The 21,029-nt window shown below is 38.5% G+C and overlaps 1 protein-coding gene across 1 annotated transcript; it reads right to left on the bottom strand.

Annotated features, from left to right (window-relative positions):
* Nucleotides 1-2,566: 2,566 nt before the first annotated feature.
* On the bottom strand, nucleotides 2,567-4,754 carry LOC124461165. Its single transcript, XM_047012716.1, has 2 exons — nucleotides 4,115-4,754; nucleotides 2,567-2,667 (listed from the first exon to the last, which is right to left on the bottom strand). The coding sequence occupies exons 1-2, from the start codon at nucleotides 4,752-4,754 to the stop codon at nucleotides 2,567-2,569; spliced, it is 741 nt and encodes a 246-aa protein (XP_046868672.1).
* Between the last annotated feature and the right edge of the window lie 16,275 nt (nucleotides 4,755-21,029).

The following is a 21,029-nucleotide window of genomic DNA, read 5'->3' as shown; positions in this document are numbered from 1 at the left end:
TTCACATAACACTAATTACAATAAAACATAAGTAAGAAAGATATATTAAGCTACGATTAAGTTAAAAAGTAAGAAACACGATCTAAGAGACTAGATAGTAACAAAACAAATTCAAAAAAAAAAAAGTTTTCGAATTACCAATGAGTTTCGAATTATCAATGCCTTTAGATCAGGAGATTCCTCCAGCCCAACCCACTGGCCCACAAACACAGGAGCCATTGGGTGGGTTTAAGATATCCGATTTATTACAATTGATTCAGTCTATGCCTGTATATGAGGGAAATAAAGAGGGACTAAAAGAATTCATTACCAATGTTGAGGAGTTTTTAATGCTTATTAAAGGAGCAGATCAGACACCTGCAGGGGTCATGATTTTGAGAGCAATCAGGAACAAAATTCAGGGTAAAGCTCATGAAGTCTTGTATCAATCAAATGTGTGACTTAATTGGAATGAAATTAAAGATACCTTAATTAAACACTTTGTCGATAAAAGAACCGAGTATAATCTAATAGCCGAACTTGGAATATTAACACTGCAAAGCCATCCGGTAGAGATATTATACGAAAAAATCACAAATATTCAAAGAGCTCTACTAAACATCATTGACCAAAAGGATACCAATCCAACTATCATACAAACAAAGAAAGAATTTGTTCTTAACCAATGTCTAACCACTTTTCTGAAGGGACTTCGTGGACCTTTAGGTTCAATAGTTCGAGGCAGAGACCCCACGGATATCGTTACAGCACATGAAATAGCAATTGCGGAAAAGGAAGTTTATACTAGTCAAAGAGAAGCTAGGCGAATAAATCAGAGCTTTGAAAGAACAACGTATAATGGTCGAAATTCGGAATCGTTTGGGCCCCGAAACCAACAAAAAAGGGAGAGAAATTGGTCTCAAGAGGGAAAAACAAATAATTACAGTAACAACAATCAAAGACCATTTAAACAAAAAAAGTACGACAATGAGCAACAAAGTGACCGACAGAGACAGAAAAATTGGGGAAACTATAGTACCCAAACTAGAAATTCCAACTTCTCTAACAAGTCTGCAAAATCCAACACAAACAACAGTAATCAAATAAAAATGAAGTAAGTAAGTCGTCTCGCCGACTTGGGTATACCATACACCAGGTGAAACAAATATTTAAAATTTCGAAAACCAAATGTATGTCTATTAAATTGTTTTAACATGCCTCATACCATATGCTATCTCGCTCACTCTACAAACACACGAGCATTCCAGCGCCGCCACTAGCCAACGGCCAATTCTGCCCTTAGGGATCGCGTAGCAAAATACGTTCATACGTATATTTTGTATGTTTCTAGTCCGATTTCAATCAAATTTGGTAGTTTGGTAGAAATAGATAAGATTAATTAGTCTGCCGAATTTGATCGCAATGGTCAAAAAATTGGAAGAGTCAATCGGTTTTTTCTAAATTATGGACGCGGAAGTGGGCGTGGCAACATATTAAAATATATATATTCTGCGCGCATACTAAGCTAGTATACATACTAAATTTGGTGACTTTAGCTTTGTTAGTTTTCAAGAAAATCAGGTTTGGTTAATTAGCAGGGGCGGAAATGGGCGTGGCAAAATTTTTAAATAGTCAATATCTGCGCGTCTATTAAGCTAGCTTACATACCAAATGTAATGTCGGTAGCTTTCATAGTTTTTAAGAAAATCAGTTTTTTGTAAATTCCGGGGGCGGAAGGGGGCGTGGCAAAAATTTGAAACAAACTCGATAAGCGTACATACTACACGAGACTGCATACCAAATTTGGTGGCTCTAGCTCTTATAGTCTCCGAGATCTAGGTGTTCATACGGACGGACGGACGGACGATCGACTCGGTTGTTGATCCTGATCAAGAATATATATACTTTGTGGGGTCGGAGATGCTTCCTTCTGCCTGTTACATACATTTTGGCGACTTTAATATACCATTTCACCCTATGGGTGTATGGTATAAAAAGAGATGAGTTGCACAACATTAATGATGACCAAAATTTTCAGTATGTAGCCTCAACATCAAAGCAGGCTACATAACCATGCACACACATGGCTCAATTTTACCATATGTTCAAATTCAATTCCCATTTGGTAAAAAATTAAACCTTGATGAACAATAAACCACTGTGTTTAACCCTCTCATGCCCGAATTAAATTGGGCGTGGCTAAAATTTTTTTGAACATTTTGAACATATAAGCTAGACTTGACCTTAATATCAGCTGAAAAAATTTGAATGTCCCTGGTTTCCTGGTTCAAGAGCTACAGGATGTTGCGTATATGCAACATTGGGCAATTGTGTTATATATTTGAAGTCAAATTCTTTTTTTTTTCAAATGCCGTTTATTAATATTTATGTATGATAGGACACAAAACAATTTTTTTGGGGATTGGAGCACAAGTGCACATTACACTTGCTACATTTACAGCTTGAAAATCCCGATCTGCATACTCTACATCTTCCTCTTGTTCCCCATTTCGGCCAATGATTATAACCATCAAGTCGTAGTGACTTTGCTGGGTCTGCAACATAAGCTCTTTTAGGGGGGTTTGACTTAGAGCCCGTAGAAGGAGCTGGTGAAGATGGAGCTGGTGATAATCGGGCTGGTGATAACGGAGGTGGTCATAATGGAGTTGGTGATAATGAGGATGAATTCTTTGTCAAAAGGAGTGATATAGGAGTGGATATAACTTGTCATATTCAGGTGTTCCCTTATGAGGCTGATTAGAATTGTCGTTCAAATGGAAAAACTGTTTAATTTTTTCAAATCTGTAATGCATTTGCAACGGCCGCTAGTTTGAAATCCATCGCCCACGCCATTCTATAAGCTGGTATTTTCACAACTGCAAGGTAAAGAAGTATGCCAACAAACATTTCAGTGCATTTCAATTCTACGCTCTTCGTTTAAATGGCATATAAGTTCGTTTCCTCTCATATTTTCTGCCCCAGTTCATCCGCAAAAAAAATACTAAAATATTTGATGGGGTTTTTCACGGCATTGCTGCGTAATTCACTTTTCCAAGTGGTCTCACTTTCCATAAACTTTGTACTCCTCCACTTCAAATTCCTCAAATCAATTAGTTCCACTACCTCCTGTACAACGTTTTCATTTTCATTCAATTCTCCATCATTTTCGCATCTAATAAGTTGGTCAATCAATCTAACTTGCACATTTTCAGCTCTGTTATCCAAATTTTGCAAAGTTACTTCTTTAATTTCCTCCATATTTCGATCTTCTTCTTCTTCATTTTCCTCATCACCCGAATCATCCCAATCAAAGTTGGCAAATTTTTCAATCTCAGCTTGAGTCAGACCTTTTGGAGAATCTGTATACAGAAAAAATTTTATTTTTCCAAAATTTCCACAGTAGCCCAATGTTGCATATACGCAACACTACATTTACAAAATTATTACAAACAAACTAAATAGTTTTTTCATTGGTTTTTTTTTTTATATACTCTCTTACCTATCTTTAACAAGTTGTTGAACTTAGATTTACGATGAAGTAATTGTTTAATTGATTTTAAACACTAATTTAAAACCACGTGTTTTTACAGATCTCATTTTTTCACTATGCTCTCGGGAGAATAGCTACAAACTGAACGCGTGTGCAGCTGACTGCCGAACAACTAGCTGTAAGCTCACTTAGCACATGCAGCTATATTTCAGCGAAAGTTTCAAAACAAAAAATTTAAAACAACGGTAGTTATAGGCTTATAAATCCAATGTTGCGTATATGCAACATCGGGCATGAGATGGTTAATATCTCATAAGAACTTAACTTTATTTTTACTTCAATGTTACTGAACTGTATCTGCCACTGCTAGAACACGTCTTGATCGTTCGTTTGCTTGCTTATTACTAAATTTTCAATTCTTACGTAACTACGTAGGTCATATAGGTTTATAAAGAATGACAGAGACAGAGCATACCAGACTGGCGCCAGTATATTCTAGAAAACTTAAGAGAAAATACAAAAACAAAAGCATTGTGAGATGTGCAAGATCATTCATGAGTCCTTGCCTTGCTGCGTATAGCAATGTAAGTTAAATGACAATTGGTTCCTCAACATCCCGCCCCCCCTGAAACTCTGTTTCTGAACCCGGTAGGGCTGCAATCTTCGTGATAGGGCGAGTGACTTCTCCTGATTTGGTGAGAACCTGAACCGCTCTGACGAGGCCATCAGCTCCTGTGAACACCTGAGTTACCCGTCCTAAGAGCCATGCCGATGGAGGCGCGTTAGAGTCCTTGATCAGTACAAGATTACCGATCGCAATGTTTGGTAACTTAGTGGTCCATTTCGGGCGCTGTTGTAGCGATGTCAAGTATTCTTGATGCCAACGCTTCCAAAATCCTTGAAGCATTGCTTGAACATGCTGCCAGTAGCTCAATCGATTGGTCGGAATCTGAAAATAGCCGTCTTCAGGAACTGCTGTATAAGTTCTGCCAATTAAGAAATGTGCCGGTGACAGGTAGGCAATTTCAGTATCCGATGCTGTGCACAATGGTCGCGAATTAACGACAGATTCTATTTGCGAGAGCAGTGTGTGCATCTGCTCAAAGGTGAGGACGATCGTTCCTATTACACGTCTCAAATGCAGCTTAACCGAGCGTACTGCCGACTCCCACTTACCACCCCAGTGTGGTGAATATGGAGGAATAAAATTCCATTTGATGCCTTGATCCGCAAGCGCTTTTGAAACGACGTCATTGTGCTCGCGTGAAGCGAGAAGCTGTACCATTTCGTCTAGTGCACTTTTTGCACCAACAAAGTTGCGCCCGTTATCGCTATACATTTGGGAGCATTTCCCACGACGAGCCATAAAACGTTTTAATGCCGCCAAGAATGTGTCGGTGCTGAGATCAGTGGCCAGCTCCAGATGAAGAGCTCAAGTAACCATACATACAAACAGGCAAATGTAGCCCTTTTCCTTCCTGGGGTTTCGTCCCTTGTGAACCTTCAGCAGGATAGGTCCAGCATAATCGCATCCAGTATGCTCAAATGGAAAGGCTTGTCGCACTCGAACAGCCGGTAAATTGGCCATAAACTGATTTGCTGTGTGATGGCGCTGTCTAAAACAGTTTAAACTCTCATGTGTGATACGTCGAATAAGGTTTCGTGCGCCAATGATCCAATATTTCTGGCGAATTATTACAAACATTGCTGAAACTCCTGGACGAAGATTGACCTTATGCTCATGTTTCAGCAGCAATTCTAGGTGTGTCACACGGTTGTAAATGACAGCAGAGTAAGCCTTTAACGAAGCATCTGAAAATCCATGCAGTTCGATGTCATCGGGTTGATTGAGTGAAAATGTCCTTTCTGAACGTTTGCCATAAGTGCGCTTGCTTCGTTGGCAGTTCCGAGTCCCAATCCAGATTAAGCAGCCAAATTTCTTGGAGCAGAATTTTAAACTTGATCACAACTGGCGCCAAAATGCCGAGTGGGTCAAAGATGCGTGCCGTGTCAGATAGCACTTGTCGCTTCGTACCAGTCATATATTCCGATAATGAAACCTTATATGTTAGGACGTCTTCTCCAGGACGCCAATGCAGCCCAAGCACCTTTGCTGCCATCTTTGAGAAATCGATTTCATTTCCCTCGTTGCTGGCAATTCGTTTACAATTCGAGACCCATTTGCTTAGCTCCAATTGTGCCCGTGACATAAGGAGTATCAGCTCTTCCTTAATGTCGAGCAGTTCTTGTTCGTTCATGGCTCCTGTCAGTACGTCATCGACGTAGAAATCATCCAAAAGTATCCTAGCCGCCCTTGGAAGCTCGTATTCGTGATCAGTTGCCAGTTGTTCCAGCACTCTAACTGCCAGAAACGGTGCACATGCTGTGCCATAGGTGACTGTGGTCAACTTGTAATGCTTCAATGGTTCCTTAGGGTCTTCTCTCCAAAGGATTCGTTGAAAATTCTGATGTTCAGGGGCCACTAAAATCTGTCTGAACATTTTGACGATGTCCGCAGAAAATACGAATCTGTGCATTCGAAAACGCAGACAAACGTTGAAGAGGTTGCGTTGTATACATGGGCCAATGTGAAGTGCGTCGTTAAGAGATCGTCCATCCCGATCTTGAAATGATCCATCGAACACCACCCGCAGCTTGGCGCCTATGACTGGATGGTGTGGCAAATAGAATGACTTCTTACATACGTTTGTGTCTTCGTCTGCAGCTACTTCCTTCATGTGACCCAGCTGGATATACTCTCTCATAAACTGAGTATATTTTAACTTCAAGCTGGAGTCCTTCATTAGACGACGCTCGACTGCGAGAAAGCGCGATCTCGCTCCTTGAAATGTATCCGCAAATTGTGGGTTTTGTTCCTTGAAGGGCAAATCGACTATGTATCTTCCATTCGAGTTGCGGTTGTGGGTACGCCGGAAGTGCGTTTCGACCTTTTCATCCTCTTCGTTTACAGTTGTGTGTGATGGAACTTCCTCTAGTTCCCAAAATCTTTGCAGTAGTCCATCTATATTAACCGTAGTCAGCAATGACGTAGATGATGTTTGCAATCTTGAAGTGTATACCGATGTGATTACCCATCCAAATATGGTGTTAACTGCAATAGGGTGCCCTTGACCATCGCATAACTTCTCTCCGGTAAGAACTAACCAAATGCAATCATTGCCCAGCAAAATGTCGATTGAGGCGTTAGTTCTGAAGTCAGGGTCAGCCATTTGGTATCCATTAAATACCGACAGTGATGAAGCATCAATGTTTTCACGTGCCAATGGTGAGGTGATCTTTCCTAAAATGTGAGCTTTAATATCGATGCAATGACTCGACACACGAGACATCATCTGGAGAGAGCAGAAACCTCTTGTTATTCCTGCCTTGACGTCTGAGATGCCCGATGTGGCAACTCGAAATGGCGAACGTGCAAGCCCCAACGTCTGTACGCACTGTTCCGAAATGAATGACCAGTCTGAGGCGCTATCCAATAAATTTCGGCACGTCAGCAAGGCTCCTTGAGAATTTCGGACGTGTACCAATGCAGTAGGTAGAGTGCTTCTTCGTTGGCCATTTGGCTTACTGGGTCTGGTAACATTCATCATTGCTATCGCTGATGCCGCTGGTGACTCCTCAGAAACCTGGCCTGAGTTGCCTTGGTGCTGCTCTGAGCCATTATGCTGTGTAGAATGGCCTTCAGAATGCAGCATAGAATAATGGAGGCGCTTGCAATACTTGCAAGAAGACTTCGAGCCACAAGCGCTTACTCCATGTCCAGTTCTAAAACAATTAAAACACATATGTTTCTCCTTCGCAAAGGTGTAACGTTGCTTGACAGTCAAGCTCTGGAATTGAGGACAAGCCGACAGTATGTGCTCAGTACTATGACATTTCGTACAATTACCTGTAATGGCAAGCATGGTGCGTGCTTGCCTTTTTCCTTTTTCATCCCTCGGTTTGCTCGCTGCAATGATTTCCATGCAACGTCGTAATTTGATGCCACCACGGGCAAATGCTGGATGAGTATCGCTGCTTCTCCTATGACGCATGACTTCAGGTGATGAAACTTTTGGATATTCGTCAAAGTTGTCTTTCCGTGAATGGTACTCTTAAACAGGTCTTTAAAGGCATGGCATTCCTTGTAATCTCCACCGAAGGGCTTGATGTTGATTTTCGGTAACTCACAATCTCTTGGTGCCGCTGTTGCAACCGACTGTGAGCCTGACGAAGACGAAGATTGCTGTGGCGAGAGCAATCTCTCAACCAATAGTTGCTGCTCCATTTGCCGTTGCTGGTGTTCCATTTGACTCTGCATCTGGAGTTCCATTTGACGCCGCTGGTGTTCCATTTGACCCTGCATCTGGAGTTGTAGTTGTTGCTGTTGATTCTGCATTTGTTGCAGAATTCCTTGGAAGAGCGAACCATCGTTACCAGCCGCGCCGATTTCTTCCAACTTGCCAGACGGAGCCAAGGCAGCTCGTAAAGCCTTAAGGCGGGCATTTGCTATTTCATATTTCTCCTCGTATATCCCGAAGTCTTCGGTAGGGTCCACATAACCCTCTAGTTTGTCGTATTTGGCCAATTCGTCGCCAGACTTCACGAACTCGTTCCACGCATTGGACAAAGTTTCCAATTTGGTGTCAATTGCGAAGACGTCGGCATCCTGTGCAGGATTCTCTGCATATCCATATATGCGGGTAATGGTTGTCTTCAATCTTCCTCTGGCCTTTATGAATATTTTCATTTCCTCCATGATGAGATGTCAAGAAATTTCCACTGCTTGTGTGGACCAAAAATTTCAAGACGCGTGTTTCTCCCAGAGATGTGTTCCCTCACGATCTCGTCGATTATATCGATAACAGATACCGATAGGCGAGTGGCGCCACCGTTTGTCCGCGCTTTTTCCAATAAGCACGCGATTGTCTATTCGATAGTAGGCCAGAACTATCGACTACTAACTTTGAGGTTAACAATTAATTGCAAGCACGTTGCAACAAATTATTAAGCAATGAGTAACAAACAAACAATGCCCAACGATCCGGCTCGAAGGACCAAATTATGATGAACAATAAACCACTGTGTTTAATATCTCATAAGAACTTAACTTTATTTTTACTTCAATGTTACTGAACTGTGTCTGCCACTGCTAGAACTCGTCTTGATCGTTCGTTTGCTTGCTTATTACTAAATTTTCAATTCTTACGTAACTACGTAGGTCATATAGGTTTATAAAGAGTGACAGAGACAGAGCATCCAGACTGGCGCCAGTATATTCTAGAAAACTTAAGAGAAAATACAAAAACAAAAGCATTGTGAGATGTGCAAGATCATTCATGAGTCCTTGCCTTGCTGCGTATAGCAATGTAAGTTAAATGACAATTGGTTCCTCAACAAACCTTTTGATCGACACAGGGTCTACTACTTCTTTTATTGACCCTCAATTTGTTCCAAGTGAACAACATATTAAACTAACCGAGCCAAGAATTATAAAAACAATTATAAATACACATGCACTATATTCAGCATGTTTACTAGACATGTTTAATGAATTTAACCAAAGAGATTGAGCATTCAACCAGCAAACTAATCAAGATCCCTGTTAACCCTAAAGAAGGCACTTTTCTTTGTCAGGAAATACAACAAGATAATGACCTTTTTATTTCAAACGGATTATATTCAGCAGAAAATAACTTCAGTTGGGTCGAAATAACAAATTACTCCGACTCACATAAAAGTATATGTTTTGACCAACCACTTCAATTAAATTCATATTCCAAAGGTCAGCATAAAGAAGTAAACATCGCTTTCCAAAATGATAATGAAACAGATTTAAGCTCATTTGATTTTAACAAAGTAATTAGAACTGCACATATCAACTCAGAAGAAATCCAATTATTAAAAGACATTTGTGTTGAATTTTCTGACATCTTTTATGATGACAGTAAGCAACTATCATTTACAAACGAAGTCAAACATAAGATTTTGACTAAAGATGATATCCCGATTTATACAAGACCCTATAGGTATGGGTTCCATGAAAGAATTGAGGTAAAGGAACAATTAAAAAAATGAAGTAAGTAAGTCGTCTCGCCGACTTTGGTATACCATACACCAGTAAAGCAAATATTTCAAGCATTTTCACATGCTTCTTACAAGCATATCTTAGTATCTCGCTCACTCAATCATACGAGCACCCTAGCGCCCCCACCAGCAAACGGCCAACTCCGGCCTTATGGAAAAACGTTTATATGCATAACTAAATCAAATTTTGGTATTTTGATAGATATTAGTATTAAATTTAAGTGTGCCAAATTTGATTGCATGAGGTAAAAAAATACGGGAGATAATCAAGTTTTTCAAATTACGGGGACGGAAAAGGGTGTGGCAAAATTTTTATACATACAAAATGTGTGCATTTACTAAGCGAATATACATACCAAATATGGTGTCTCTAGCTAGAATAGTTTTTGAGATAAACACTTTTTTTAAATTGCGGGGGCGGAAAGGGGCGTGGCAAAAATTTGAAATAAACTTGATCACTCTACATACTACACGAGTCTACATTTGGTGGCTCTAGCTCTTATAGTCTCCGAGATCTAGGTGTTCATACGGACAGACGGACGGACGGACGGACGGACGGACGGACGGACGGACGGACGGACGGACGGACGGACAGACGGACGGACGGACAGACGGACATGGCTAGATCGACTCGGTTGTTGATCCTGATCAAGAATATATATACTTTGTGGGGTCGGAGATGCTTCCTTCTGCCTGTTAGATACATTTTGGCGACTTTAATATACCATTTCACCCTATGGGTGTATGGTATAATTACTCGATAATAAAATAATAAGTAATAGTCACTCTCCTTGAAGTGCACCGGTTTGGCTTGTGCCAAAAAAAGCCGATGCCTCAGGAAAAAGAAAGTGGCGTCTAGTTGTAGATTTTAGAAAGCTAAATGAGAAAACCATAAAAGACAAGTACCCTATGCCAATAATAAACGATGTCTTGGATAGAATTGGGAAATCGAAATATTTTTCAATACTGGATTTAGCCAGTGGTTACCACCAGATAGAGATGCACAAGGACGACATCCAGAAAACAGCATTTTCGGCGGAGGGAGGACATTACGAGTTTATCAGAATGCCCTTTGGCCTGACTAATGCACCTGCAACTTTTCAAAGGGTAATAGATTCCTTATTTGGTGACTTATTTGGAGCCTGTTGCCTTGCATATATGGATGACATCATTGTTTTCTCGCCATCCTTACAGGAACATATCCAACATTTAAAAAAAGTCTTCAAGAAAATTAGAAATGCAAATTTAAATTTACAACTAGATAAGTCTGAATTCCTGAAAAAGGAAATCGAATATCTGGGTCACATTGTTACCCCCGAAGGGGTAAAGCCAAACCCGACAAAGATTGAGACAATAAAGAATTTCCCTTTGCCTACTACACAGAAACAAATTAAATCATTCTTAGGTGTCATGGAAAGTTTATTAAAGATTTTGCTAAATAACAAAACCACTAACTAAACAACTATATACTTACTACAGATGCAAGTAATGTCGCTTTAGGGGCTGTTTTATCCAGTTTAGCCAGTTTCATTCGCTACACTAACGGACACCGAGGCGAACTACTCTACCGTCGAAAAAGAGATGCTTGCCATAATTTGGGCAATTAAGTATTTTAGACCGTACCTTTTGGGACAAAAATTTAAAATTGTCACTGACCATAAGCCCCTGACATGGCTTATGAGTTTCAAGGAACCAAATTCCAAATTGGTGAGATGGAAGCTCAGACTGTTAGAGTACGATTACGAAGTTATATACAAAACGTGATTGCTGACGCCTTGAGCAGAACAACACTTGATATCAACTTAAATGACCAAGAATCAGTCGAGGCGACATGTGAGGAAACCGTACATTCAGGCCTAGAAAACATTTCACAACTTATAGCAATTTCGGAAAAATGTTTAAACGATTTTAATATCCAAATTATCCTTAGCAAAGATCCAGTTTCTAACATCAAAATCGAAAGCCCGTTTAAAAACAAACTTCGCCGCATTATATCAGAACCCATTTTTAATAAAAAAGTCGTGATTAGAATTTTGAAAACTATTTTAAAACCAAATAAAACTTGTGCAATTTTTACCACTGACACAATATTCAAAATAGTACAAGAGGTTTTTTAACAGTTTTTTTCAAACAGTACACTCTATAAACTTGTTAGATGCACAGAGTTTTTGGAAGAACGTACCACACAGAATGAGCAAGAAGAAGAAATTAGAGACTATCACTAATATAATAATCACAGGGGAATTGATGAAACTCTAGCCCAAGAACAATATATTTTAAAAAGAACAATATATTTTCCACATATGAAGCAAAAAATTACAAAAACAATAAACAATTGTGACTTATGCCAAACCCTGAAATACGATAGACATCCGCAAAAAGTTCCCTATCAGGAAACAGAGGTTCCAAAACTCCCATTGGACATAATTCATATCGATTTATACACCATTAACCATCAAAATGTTTTAACAATTGTTTAAGAATAAACACCGTGTTCATCTGAAGCGGCTTCACCAAATCAGATGCACTAAAGAAAATATAATACAACTGTACTTTGTCACAAACAACTAACCTAGCATATGACTAGAAATACAAGCAGCCACACATGTTGTGGGAACAAACACTTGTAATTGTAAACTAACCCAAAACGATCACAACGGCAGGATGTCAAGTGGCCGACACCGTGCCCAAAATAATAATAATTTTTCAACCCCGAATACGTGGGTGTGACTCGTATTAGAATAAGATCGCCTTAAGAACAATTGTTACCTACTAGAGCCTAAGATTTCCTATATAAACTCCGTACTTTTATAAATAAAATCAGTTCATATTTTGAATTCAACGAATGAAGATTGGGTTATTTTCCTTCTCTCCGGGAATCCCTATTCATTTTGGTCCTTCGAGAAAAAGGAACTCTGTAGTATTCCCCCACCAGTGGTAAGAGACTCAGAGAATGAATCAGCTCCTTAAGGTCTGAATTCTTATGATAAGATCAGATAAAGGTAGCAAAATAAAAAACTCTTGTTTTCCCCCACCAGTGGTAAGAGACAGAGTATAATATAAAAGCAAAATATTGCTTAATAAATAAAAAAGTGCGTGCGACCGAATATATAAAGGCAGTTTGGCTAGTCGAGCAACTGCAATAATTTCGGCGGCGGTAAAAAAAAAAACGAAATAAAGTTGGTGTGTGGCTAATTCGAAGCCCACATATATATATAAAATAAAGTGAAAAAAAATATAAAGTTGGTGTGTGGCGTATTCGAAGCCCTAATATCGAAAAAAGTGAACTATATGTAGTTGCAAGTCGGCAGCTACCAACAGCAGCAGAGCAACAAGAAAGCTGCAAAGAAGAAACTGAAGAACGTGCAGTGGCAGTATGAGAATTTCTGGTGCGATGTACGACCGCCTGAGCCCATAGGCCCTGGACAACAGCAGCTGAGCGACGACACAGTAAAAAAAAACGGCGAATTTTACCCATTGGCGGACAAGCAGCAGCGAACAGGATCATCAGATAAGAAATTAATTAAAATAGTTATAAGTATTTGCATATTTACATACGTATTTTATTAATTTCATTATATAATTATATCGATATCCTATAAGATAAAAATGTTCACTAATAAGGCTGCAAAAGTGTTGGAGAAGCAGGCAGAGTTACATACCAGGTTAAGGCGGTTAGAAGCACTAGACCCTACAAACATAACTAGCAAAGTTGTAGAGGAAGTAAAAGATAAGGAATCAGTGGATACCTAATAACAAAAAATTGATCCAAACTGCTCCAAATCTCGATCATGATTATTTCAGAAATAAAATACATGAAGAAGCATTAACGATAGTTGCCAAAATTATAGCCATAGGAGAGTCAGAAAAACCAGGCACTAGTAAGTCGGTGTACGTTGAAGCGGAGGCAAACATGTCCGAGATAGTTGATGATAGCATAGGAGAGTCGCACGGGAATGCGACCTCCAGTAATGAAAACCCTAAGGTTAATCAGGAGATATTTATGGATAGAGTCCGACAGCTCCACGAATATTTGGAGGTAGTAGAGTTGAAATCAACAGGCAATGGGACATGGATATTATATATTAATAAAATTAACTATTTATGGGAGAAAGTTCAGGCATGTCAAGTATTAACAAGTGATGCAAAAGTTAAGAATATAATGGATGATTTACAATTTGATGTCCGAAATTCATTGTCAATGCTAGAAATGAAAATGAGCAATAAGGAAAATGTTAAGAGTGAGAATGTAACCGTGAGAGGCGAACTACAGGTGTTGCCAAAGATTCAGGTACCCACATTCTCTGGAGAGCCAAGAGAATGGGACCTGTTTGTAGAGTTATTTGCAGAATTAATTGAGAATAGAGAAGATTTAAGTCTTACTCTTAAATTCAATTATTTAAAATCCGCATTAAAGGGAGAAGCGAGTAGCATGGTGGCTCATTTACTGTCAGGTTCAGCTAACAATTATAGTGCCGCTTGGGAACTCTTAACCAAGCGGTATGAAAACAATCGGAGGGTATTTTCCGAACAATTAAGTCGGATTGTTGATTTACCGATGATCAACAATGAATCCTCAAAAAGTGTAAAAGGAGTGATTGACATAGTTAATGAGTCAATACACTTAATTAAAATAAAAGCAAATTTATCCGATGAAGTTGACGTAATATTGGCTCAACACATACTTCGAAAATTTGATAAAGAGGCTCTACAGTTGTATGAGAGCCAAATTATAAAAACAAGGGAAATTCAAAAGCTATCTGATGTCATGGAATACTTGGAGCAAAGATATTGCTCGTTAAGTGCCATGAGCAAAGAAGAGAAGAAACCGCTACAAACTGTTTTACATTATGCGGAATTCGAAGCTAAATGTCCGATTTGCAAAATTGCCGGGCATAAAGCGTATAAGTGCTATAAGTTTAAAGGGTTGACACCTACGGAAAGGTATGAAACAGCCAAAAAAGTACAGCTTTGCACAAAATGTTTAAATCATTCAAGCAATAAAGTGTGCACTAATGAAATGGTCTGTTCATTGTGCAGTAAAGGACACCATACCTTACTCCATTCTCAAGAAAAACAGGAGAGTATTAATACTTGTGTAACGGCACAACCAACACTGTTGGCCACAGCTGTAATTTAAGTAAAAAATGTAAATGGTGGATATAAGACTCTAAGAGCCCTTATTGATTGTGGTTCACAGAGCACCATTTTGTCTGAAGAGGGCGCTCAAATATTAAAATTACCTAAAATTAAACAATATACAGAAATAAGTGGCGTGTCCTCAATAAAAGCCCAAAAATCAAAATATAAAGTAAAAATAGATGTAAAGACGCGAAATTTCTGGAAAAGACATCTTAAGGTAGAGGCAATTGTGTTGCCAAAGTTAATGGAAGCTCTTCCATTAAAGATAGCAAACGTGGATATGTCAAAATGGCAAACTTACGTGCTAGCTGATCCTTCGTTTAATAAACCTGGTAAGGTTGATATAATAATGGGTGTAAACGTTTATACCCAAATCTTAAAAGGGGGAATTACAAAAATTGATGGGCTACTAGCCAAAATACTCAATTTGGTTGGATCGTCTCGGGATGCACCAAATCAAAAAAGTATAAATCTGTAGTGGCAACAACAATAGATGTCACAGGTTTTAAATAACGTTGGGAGAACAAGAAAGGTAAATGTCAAAATAAAAAAAATACAATGCCAAACAAACTCAACAACAAAACCCAAGAAATAAATTCATGGCCCCCGGCAGGACCTCACATTGGAGGTAAAGTAAAAACTGGGGAAGAAAAATTATATATCCCAGAGCCAGTACAAAAAAGGAATGTGCAAATGGCAATAATAAATAAAGATAATTTAAAAAATAATGTCAAAAAAGAATCCGTTAAAAAATTGTCTAAGTCTGTATTAGAAAAAGGGCAGGTATTGCAAAATAAAGGGAAAACATTTGAACAGAATAACCGCTCAAATTTCAGGTATTACCGAAATATAAAGACAGTGGAGCAAAAGCCACATTGTCTTAAACCGAAAAGCAGGTGTTGGTCGTTGAAGTTTTCACCATATAAAAAGGCTAGAAGTCAACACAGTAATACACATCAGGAATGGGTAGATATCCCGAAACAGAAATTGTTAAGCATTGGGCGATATTAGTAATTTGCCAAATATAATATAAAATTCAGGAAGTCAGTTATAATCGTTAAAACAACATAATATTGGTTTGCTAGAGTTAAACTTCCATTATGTAGCTGGTCTTGCTTCTTTGACAATAATTATTTTACTAATGATAATAATTTGTAATTTGTTTAAGACAACTTAATAAAAATAAAAGAATCCCACTCGCCCCATTTGGTGGCCCCGCGCAGAATGTTTAAGAATAAACACCGTGTTCATCTGAAGCGGCTTCACCAAATCAGATGCACTAAAGAAAATATAATACAACTGTACTTTGTCACAAACAACTAACCTAGCATATGACTAGAAATACAAGCAGCCACACATGTTGTGGGAACAAACACTTGTAATTGTAAACTAACCCAAAACGATCACAACGGCAGGATGTCAAGTGGCCGACACCGTGCCCAAAATAATAATAATTTTTCAACCCCCGAATACGTGGGTGTGACTCGTATTAGAATAAGATCGCCTTAAGAACAATTGTTACCTACTAGAGCCTAAGATTTCCTATATAAACTCCGTACTTTTATAAATAAAATCAGTTCATATTTTGAATTCAACGAATGAAGATTGGGTTATTTTCCTTCTCTCCGGGAATCCCTATTCATTTTGGTCCTTCGAGAAAAAGGAACTCTGTAGTATTCCCCCACCAGTGGTAAGAGACTCAGAGAATGAATCAGCTCCTTAAGGTCTGAATTCTTATGATAAGATCAGATAAAGGTAGCAAAATAAAAAACTCTTGTTTTCCCCCACCAGTGGTAAGAGACAGAGTATAATATAAAAGCAAAATATTGCTTAATAAATAAAAAAGTGCGTGCGACCGAATATATAAAGGCAGTTTGGCTAGTCGAGCAACTGCAATAATTTCGGCGGCGGTAAAAAAAACCAGAGGGCCGGGGCTAACTTCGACCGCGTCAAAGTTTGTATACCCTTGCAACTTTTTTGTTAACTCTTTCCTTACCTATAGCCATCAAAGAGGAAAAACGTTTAAGCTAAAAAGGCTAATGTTTGCGAAAGAACGGCCTACATAGGAAATAACCACGATATTGATCAAAGTCACTGTTTTCCACCGATCGTTCCTATGGGAGCTATATGATATAGCTACCCGATCCTTATCAAATTTGGCACAGTCATTAACAGATACATTAAACTAACAAATGTTTAATTTGAAAGCAATCGTGTCAAAAGTAACGAAGTTATTCACCAAAGTCACTGTTTTCGAAAGATCGTTCCTATGGGAGCTATATGATATAGTCACCCGATCTTGATCAAATTTGGCATAGTCGTTTATATGTGTAATTAACTCACCAATATTAAAATTCACGACAATAGCTCAGAAAATAACGAAGTTATTAAGAAAAGTCACTGTTCGTGACTTTGCCATTTGTATGGGAGCTCTATGATATAGTGATCCGATCCGGCTGAATCCGAGATATACAACGCCTGCAGTATATACAAGCCTACATGCAAAATTTCAGCTCTTTAGCTCTTACGGTCTAGGAGGAGTTTGCGTTGATCCAGACGGACGGACGGACGGACGGACGGACGGACGGACGGACGGACGGACGGACGGACGGACGGACGGACGGACGGACATGGCTATTTGAACTCGTCTCGTCGTGCTGATCAAGAATATATATACTTTATATGGTCGGAGATGCTTCCTTCTATGCGTTGCACACTTTTGACCAAAATTAATATACCCTTTTTGCAAGGGTATAAAAACGAAATAAAGTTGGTGTGTGGCTAATTCGAAGCCCACATGTATATATAAAATAAAGTGAAAAAAAATATAAAGTTGGTGTGTGGCGTATTCGAAGCCCTAATATCGAAAAAAGTGAACTATATGTAGTTGCAAGTCGGCAGCTACCAACAGCAGCAGAGCAACAAGAAAGCTGCAAAGAAGAAACTGAAGAACGTGCAGTGGCAGTATGAGAATTTCTGGTGCGATGTACGACCGCCTGAGCCCATAGGCCCTGGACAACAGCAGCTGAGCGACGACACAGTAAAAAAAAAACGGCGAATTTTACCCATTGGCGGACAAGCAGCAGCGAACAGGATCATCAGATAAGAAATTAATTAAAATAGTTATAAGTATTTGCATATTTACATACGTATTTTATTAATTTCATTATATAATTATATCGATATCCTATAAGATAAAAATGTTCACTAATAAGGCTGCAAAAGTGTTGGAGAAGCAGGCAGAGTTACATACCAGGTTAAGGCGGTTAGAAGCACTAGACCCTACAAACATAACTAGCAAAGTTGTAGAGGAAGTAAAAGATAAGGAATCAGTGGATACCTAATAACAAAAAATTGATCCAAACTGCTCCAAATCTCGATCATGATTATTTCAGAAATAAAATACATGAAGAAGCATTAACGATAGTTGCCAAAATTATAGCCATAGGAGAGTCAGAAAAACCAGGCACTAGTAAGTCGGTGTACGTTGAAGCGGAGGCAAACATGTCCGAGATAGTTGATGATAGCATAGGAGAGTCGCACGGGAATGCGACCTCCAGTAATGATAACCCTAAGGTTAATTAGGAGATATTTATGGATAGAGTCCGACAGCTCCACGAATATTTGGAGGTAGTAGAGTTGAAATCAACAGGCAATGGGACATGGATATTATATATTAATAAAATTAACTATTTATGGGAGAAAGTTCAGGCATGTCAAGTATTAACAAGTGATGCAAAAGTTAAGAATATAATGGATGATTTACAATTTGATGTCCGAAATTCATTGTCAATGCTAGAAATGAAAATGAGCAATAAGGAAAATGTTAAGAGTGAGAATGTAACCGTGAGAGGCGAACTACAGGTGTTGCCAAAGATTCAGGTACCCACATTCTCTGGAGAGCCAAGAGAATGGGACCTGTTTGTAGAGTTATTTGCAGAATTAATTGAGAATAGAGAAGATTTAAGTCTTACTCTTAAATTCAATTATTTAAAATCCGCATTAAAGGGAGAAGCGAGTAGCATGGTGGCTCATTTACTGTCAGGTTCAGCTAACAATTATAGTGCCGCTTGGGAACTCTTAACCAAGCGGTATGAAAACAATCGGAGGGTATTTTCCGAACAATTAAGTCGGATTGTTGATTTACCGATGATCAACAATGAATCCTCAAAAAGTGTAAAAGGAGTGATTGACATAGTTAATGAGTCAATACACTTAATTAAAATAAAAGCAAATTTATCCGATGAAGTTGACGTAATATTGGCTCAACACATACTTCGAAAATTTGATAAAGAGGCTCTACAGTTGTATGAGAGCCAAATTATAAAAACAAGGGAAATTCAAAAGCTATCTGATGTCATGGAATACTTGGAGCAAAGATATTGCTCGTTAAGTGCCATGAGCAAAGAAGAGAAGAAACCGCTACAAACTGTTTTACATTATGCGGAATTCGAAGCTAAATGTCCGATTTGCAAAATTGCCGGGCATAAAGCGTATAAGTGCTATAAGTTTAAAGGGTTGACACCTACGGAAAGGTATGAAACAGCCAAAAAAGTACAGCTTTGCACAAAATGTTTAAATCATTCAAGCAATAAAGTGTGCACTAATGAAATGGTCTGTTCATTGTGCAGTAAAGGACACCATACCTTACTCCATTCTCAAGAAAAACAGGAGAGTATTAATACTTGTGTAACGGCACAACCAACACTGTTGGCCACAGCTGTAATTTAAGTAAAAAATGTAAATGGTGGATATAAGACTCTAAGAGCCCTTATTGATTGTGGTTCACAGAGCACCATTTTGTCTGAAGAGGGCGCTCAAATATTAAAATTACCTAAAATTAAACAATATACAAAAATAAGTGGCGTGTCCTCAATAAAAGCCCAGAAATCAAAATATAAAGTAAAAATAGATGTAAAGACGCGAAATTTCTGGAAAAGACATCTTAAGGTAGAGGCAATTGTGTTGCCAAAGTTAATGGAAGCTCTTCCATTAAAGATAGCAAACGTGGATATGTCAAAATGGCAAACTTACGTGCTAGCTGATCCTTCGTTTAATAAACCTGGTAAGGTTGATATAATAATGGGTGTAAACGTTTATACCCAAATCTTAAAAGGGGGAATTACAAAAATTGATGGGCTACTAGGCCAAAATACTCAATTTGGTTGGATCGTCTCGGGATGCACCAAATCAAAAAAGTATAAATCTGTAGTGGCAACAACAATAGATGTCACAGGTTTTAAATAACGTTGGGAGAACAAGAAAGGTAAATGTCAAAATAAAAAAAATACAATGCCTAACAAACTCAACAACAAAACCCAAGAAATAAATTCATGACCCCCGGCAGGACCTCACATTGGAGGTAAAGTAAAAACTGGGGAAGAAAAATTATATATCCCAGAGCCAGTACAAAAAAGGAATGTGCAAATGGCCATAATAAATAAAGATAATTTAAAAAATAATGTCAAAAAAGAATCCGTTAAAAAATTGTCTAAGTCTGTATTAGAAAAAGGGCAGGTATTGCAAAATAAAGGGAAAACATTTGAACAGAATAACCGCTCAAATTTCAGGTATTACCGAAATATAAAGACAGTGGAGCAAAAGCCACATTGTCTTAAACCGAAAAGCAGGTGTTGGTCGTTGAAGTTTTCACCATATAAAAAGGCTAGAAGTCAACACAGTAATACACATCAGGAATGGGTAGATATCCCGAAACAGAAATTGTTAAGCATTGGGCGATATTAGTAATTTGCCAAATATAATATAAAATTCAGGAAGTCAGTTATAATCGTTAAAACAACATAATATTGGTTTGCTAGAGTTAAACTTCCATTATGTAGCTGGTCTTGCTTCTTTAACAATAATTATTTTACTAATGATAATAATTTGTAATTTGTTTAAGACAACTTAATAAAAATAAAAGAATCCCACTCGCCCCATTTGGTGGCCCCGCGCAGAATGTTTAAGAATAAACACCGTGTTCATCTGAAGCGGCTTCACCAAATCAGATGCACTAAAGAAAATATAATACAACTGTACTTTGTCACAAACAACTAACCTAGCATATGACTAGAAATACAAGCAGCCACACATGTTGTGGGAACAAACACTTGTAATTGTAAACTAACCCAAAACGATCACAACGGCAGGATGTCAAGTGGCCGACACTATAAATAAAATCAGTTCATATTTTGAATTCAACGAATGAAGATTGCGTTATTTCCTTCTCTCCGGGAATCCCTATTCATTTTGGTCCTTCGAGAAAAAGGAACTCTGTAGTATTCCCCCACCAGTGGTAAGAGACTCAGAGAATGAATCAGCTCCTTAAGGTCTG

This window comes from Drosophila willistoni, unplaced genomic scaffold (genome assembly GCF_018902025.1).
Source record: "Drosophila willistoni isolate 14030-0811.24 unplaced genomic scaffold, UCI_dwil_1.1 Seg222, whole genome shotgun sequence".
Taxonomy (NCBI): Eukaryota; Metazoa; Arthropoda; class Insecta; order Diptera; family Drosophilidae; genus Drosophila; species Drosophila willistoni.
Note: the sequence above shows the minus strand (reverse complement) of the source record. Positions and strands in the feature narration are given on the sequence as shown.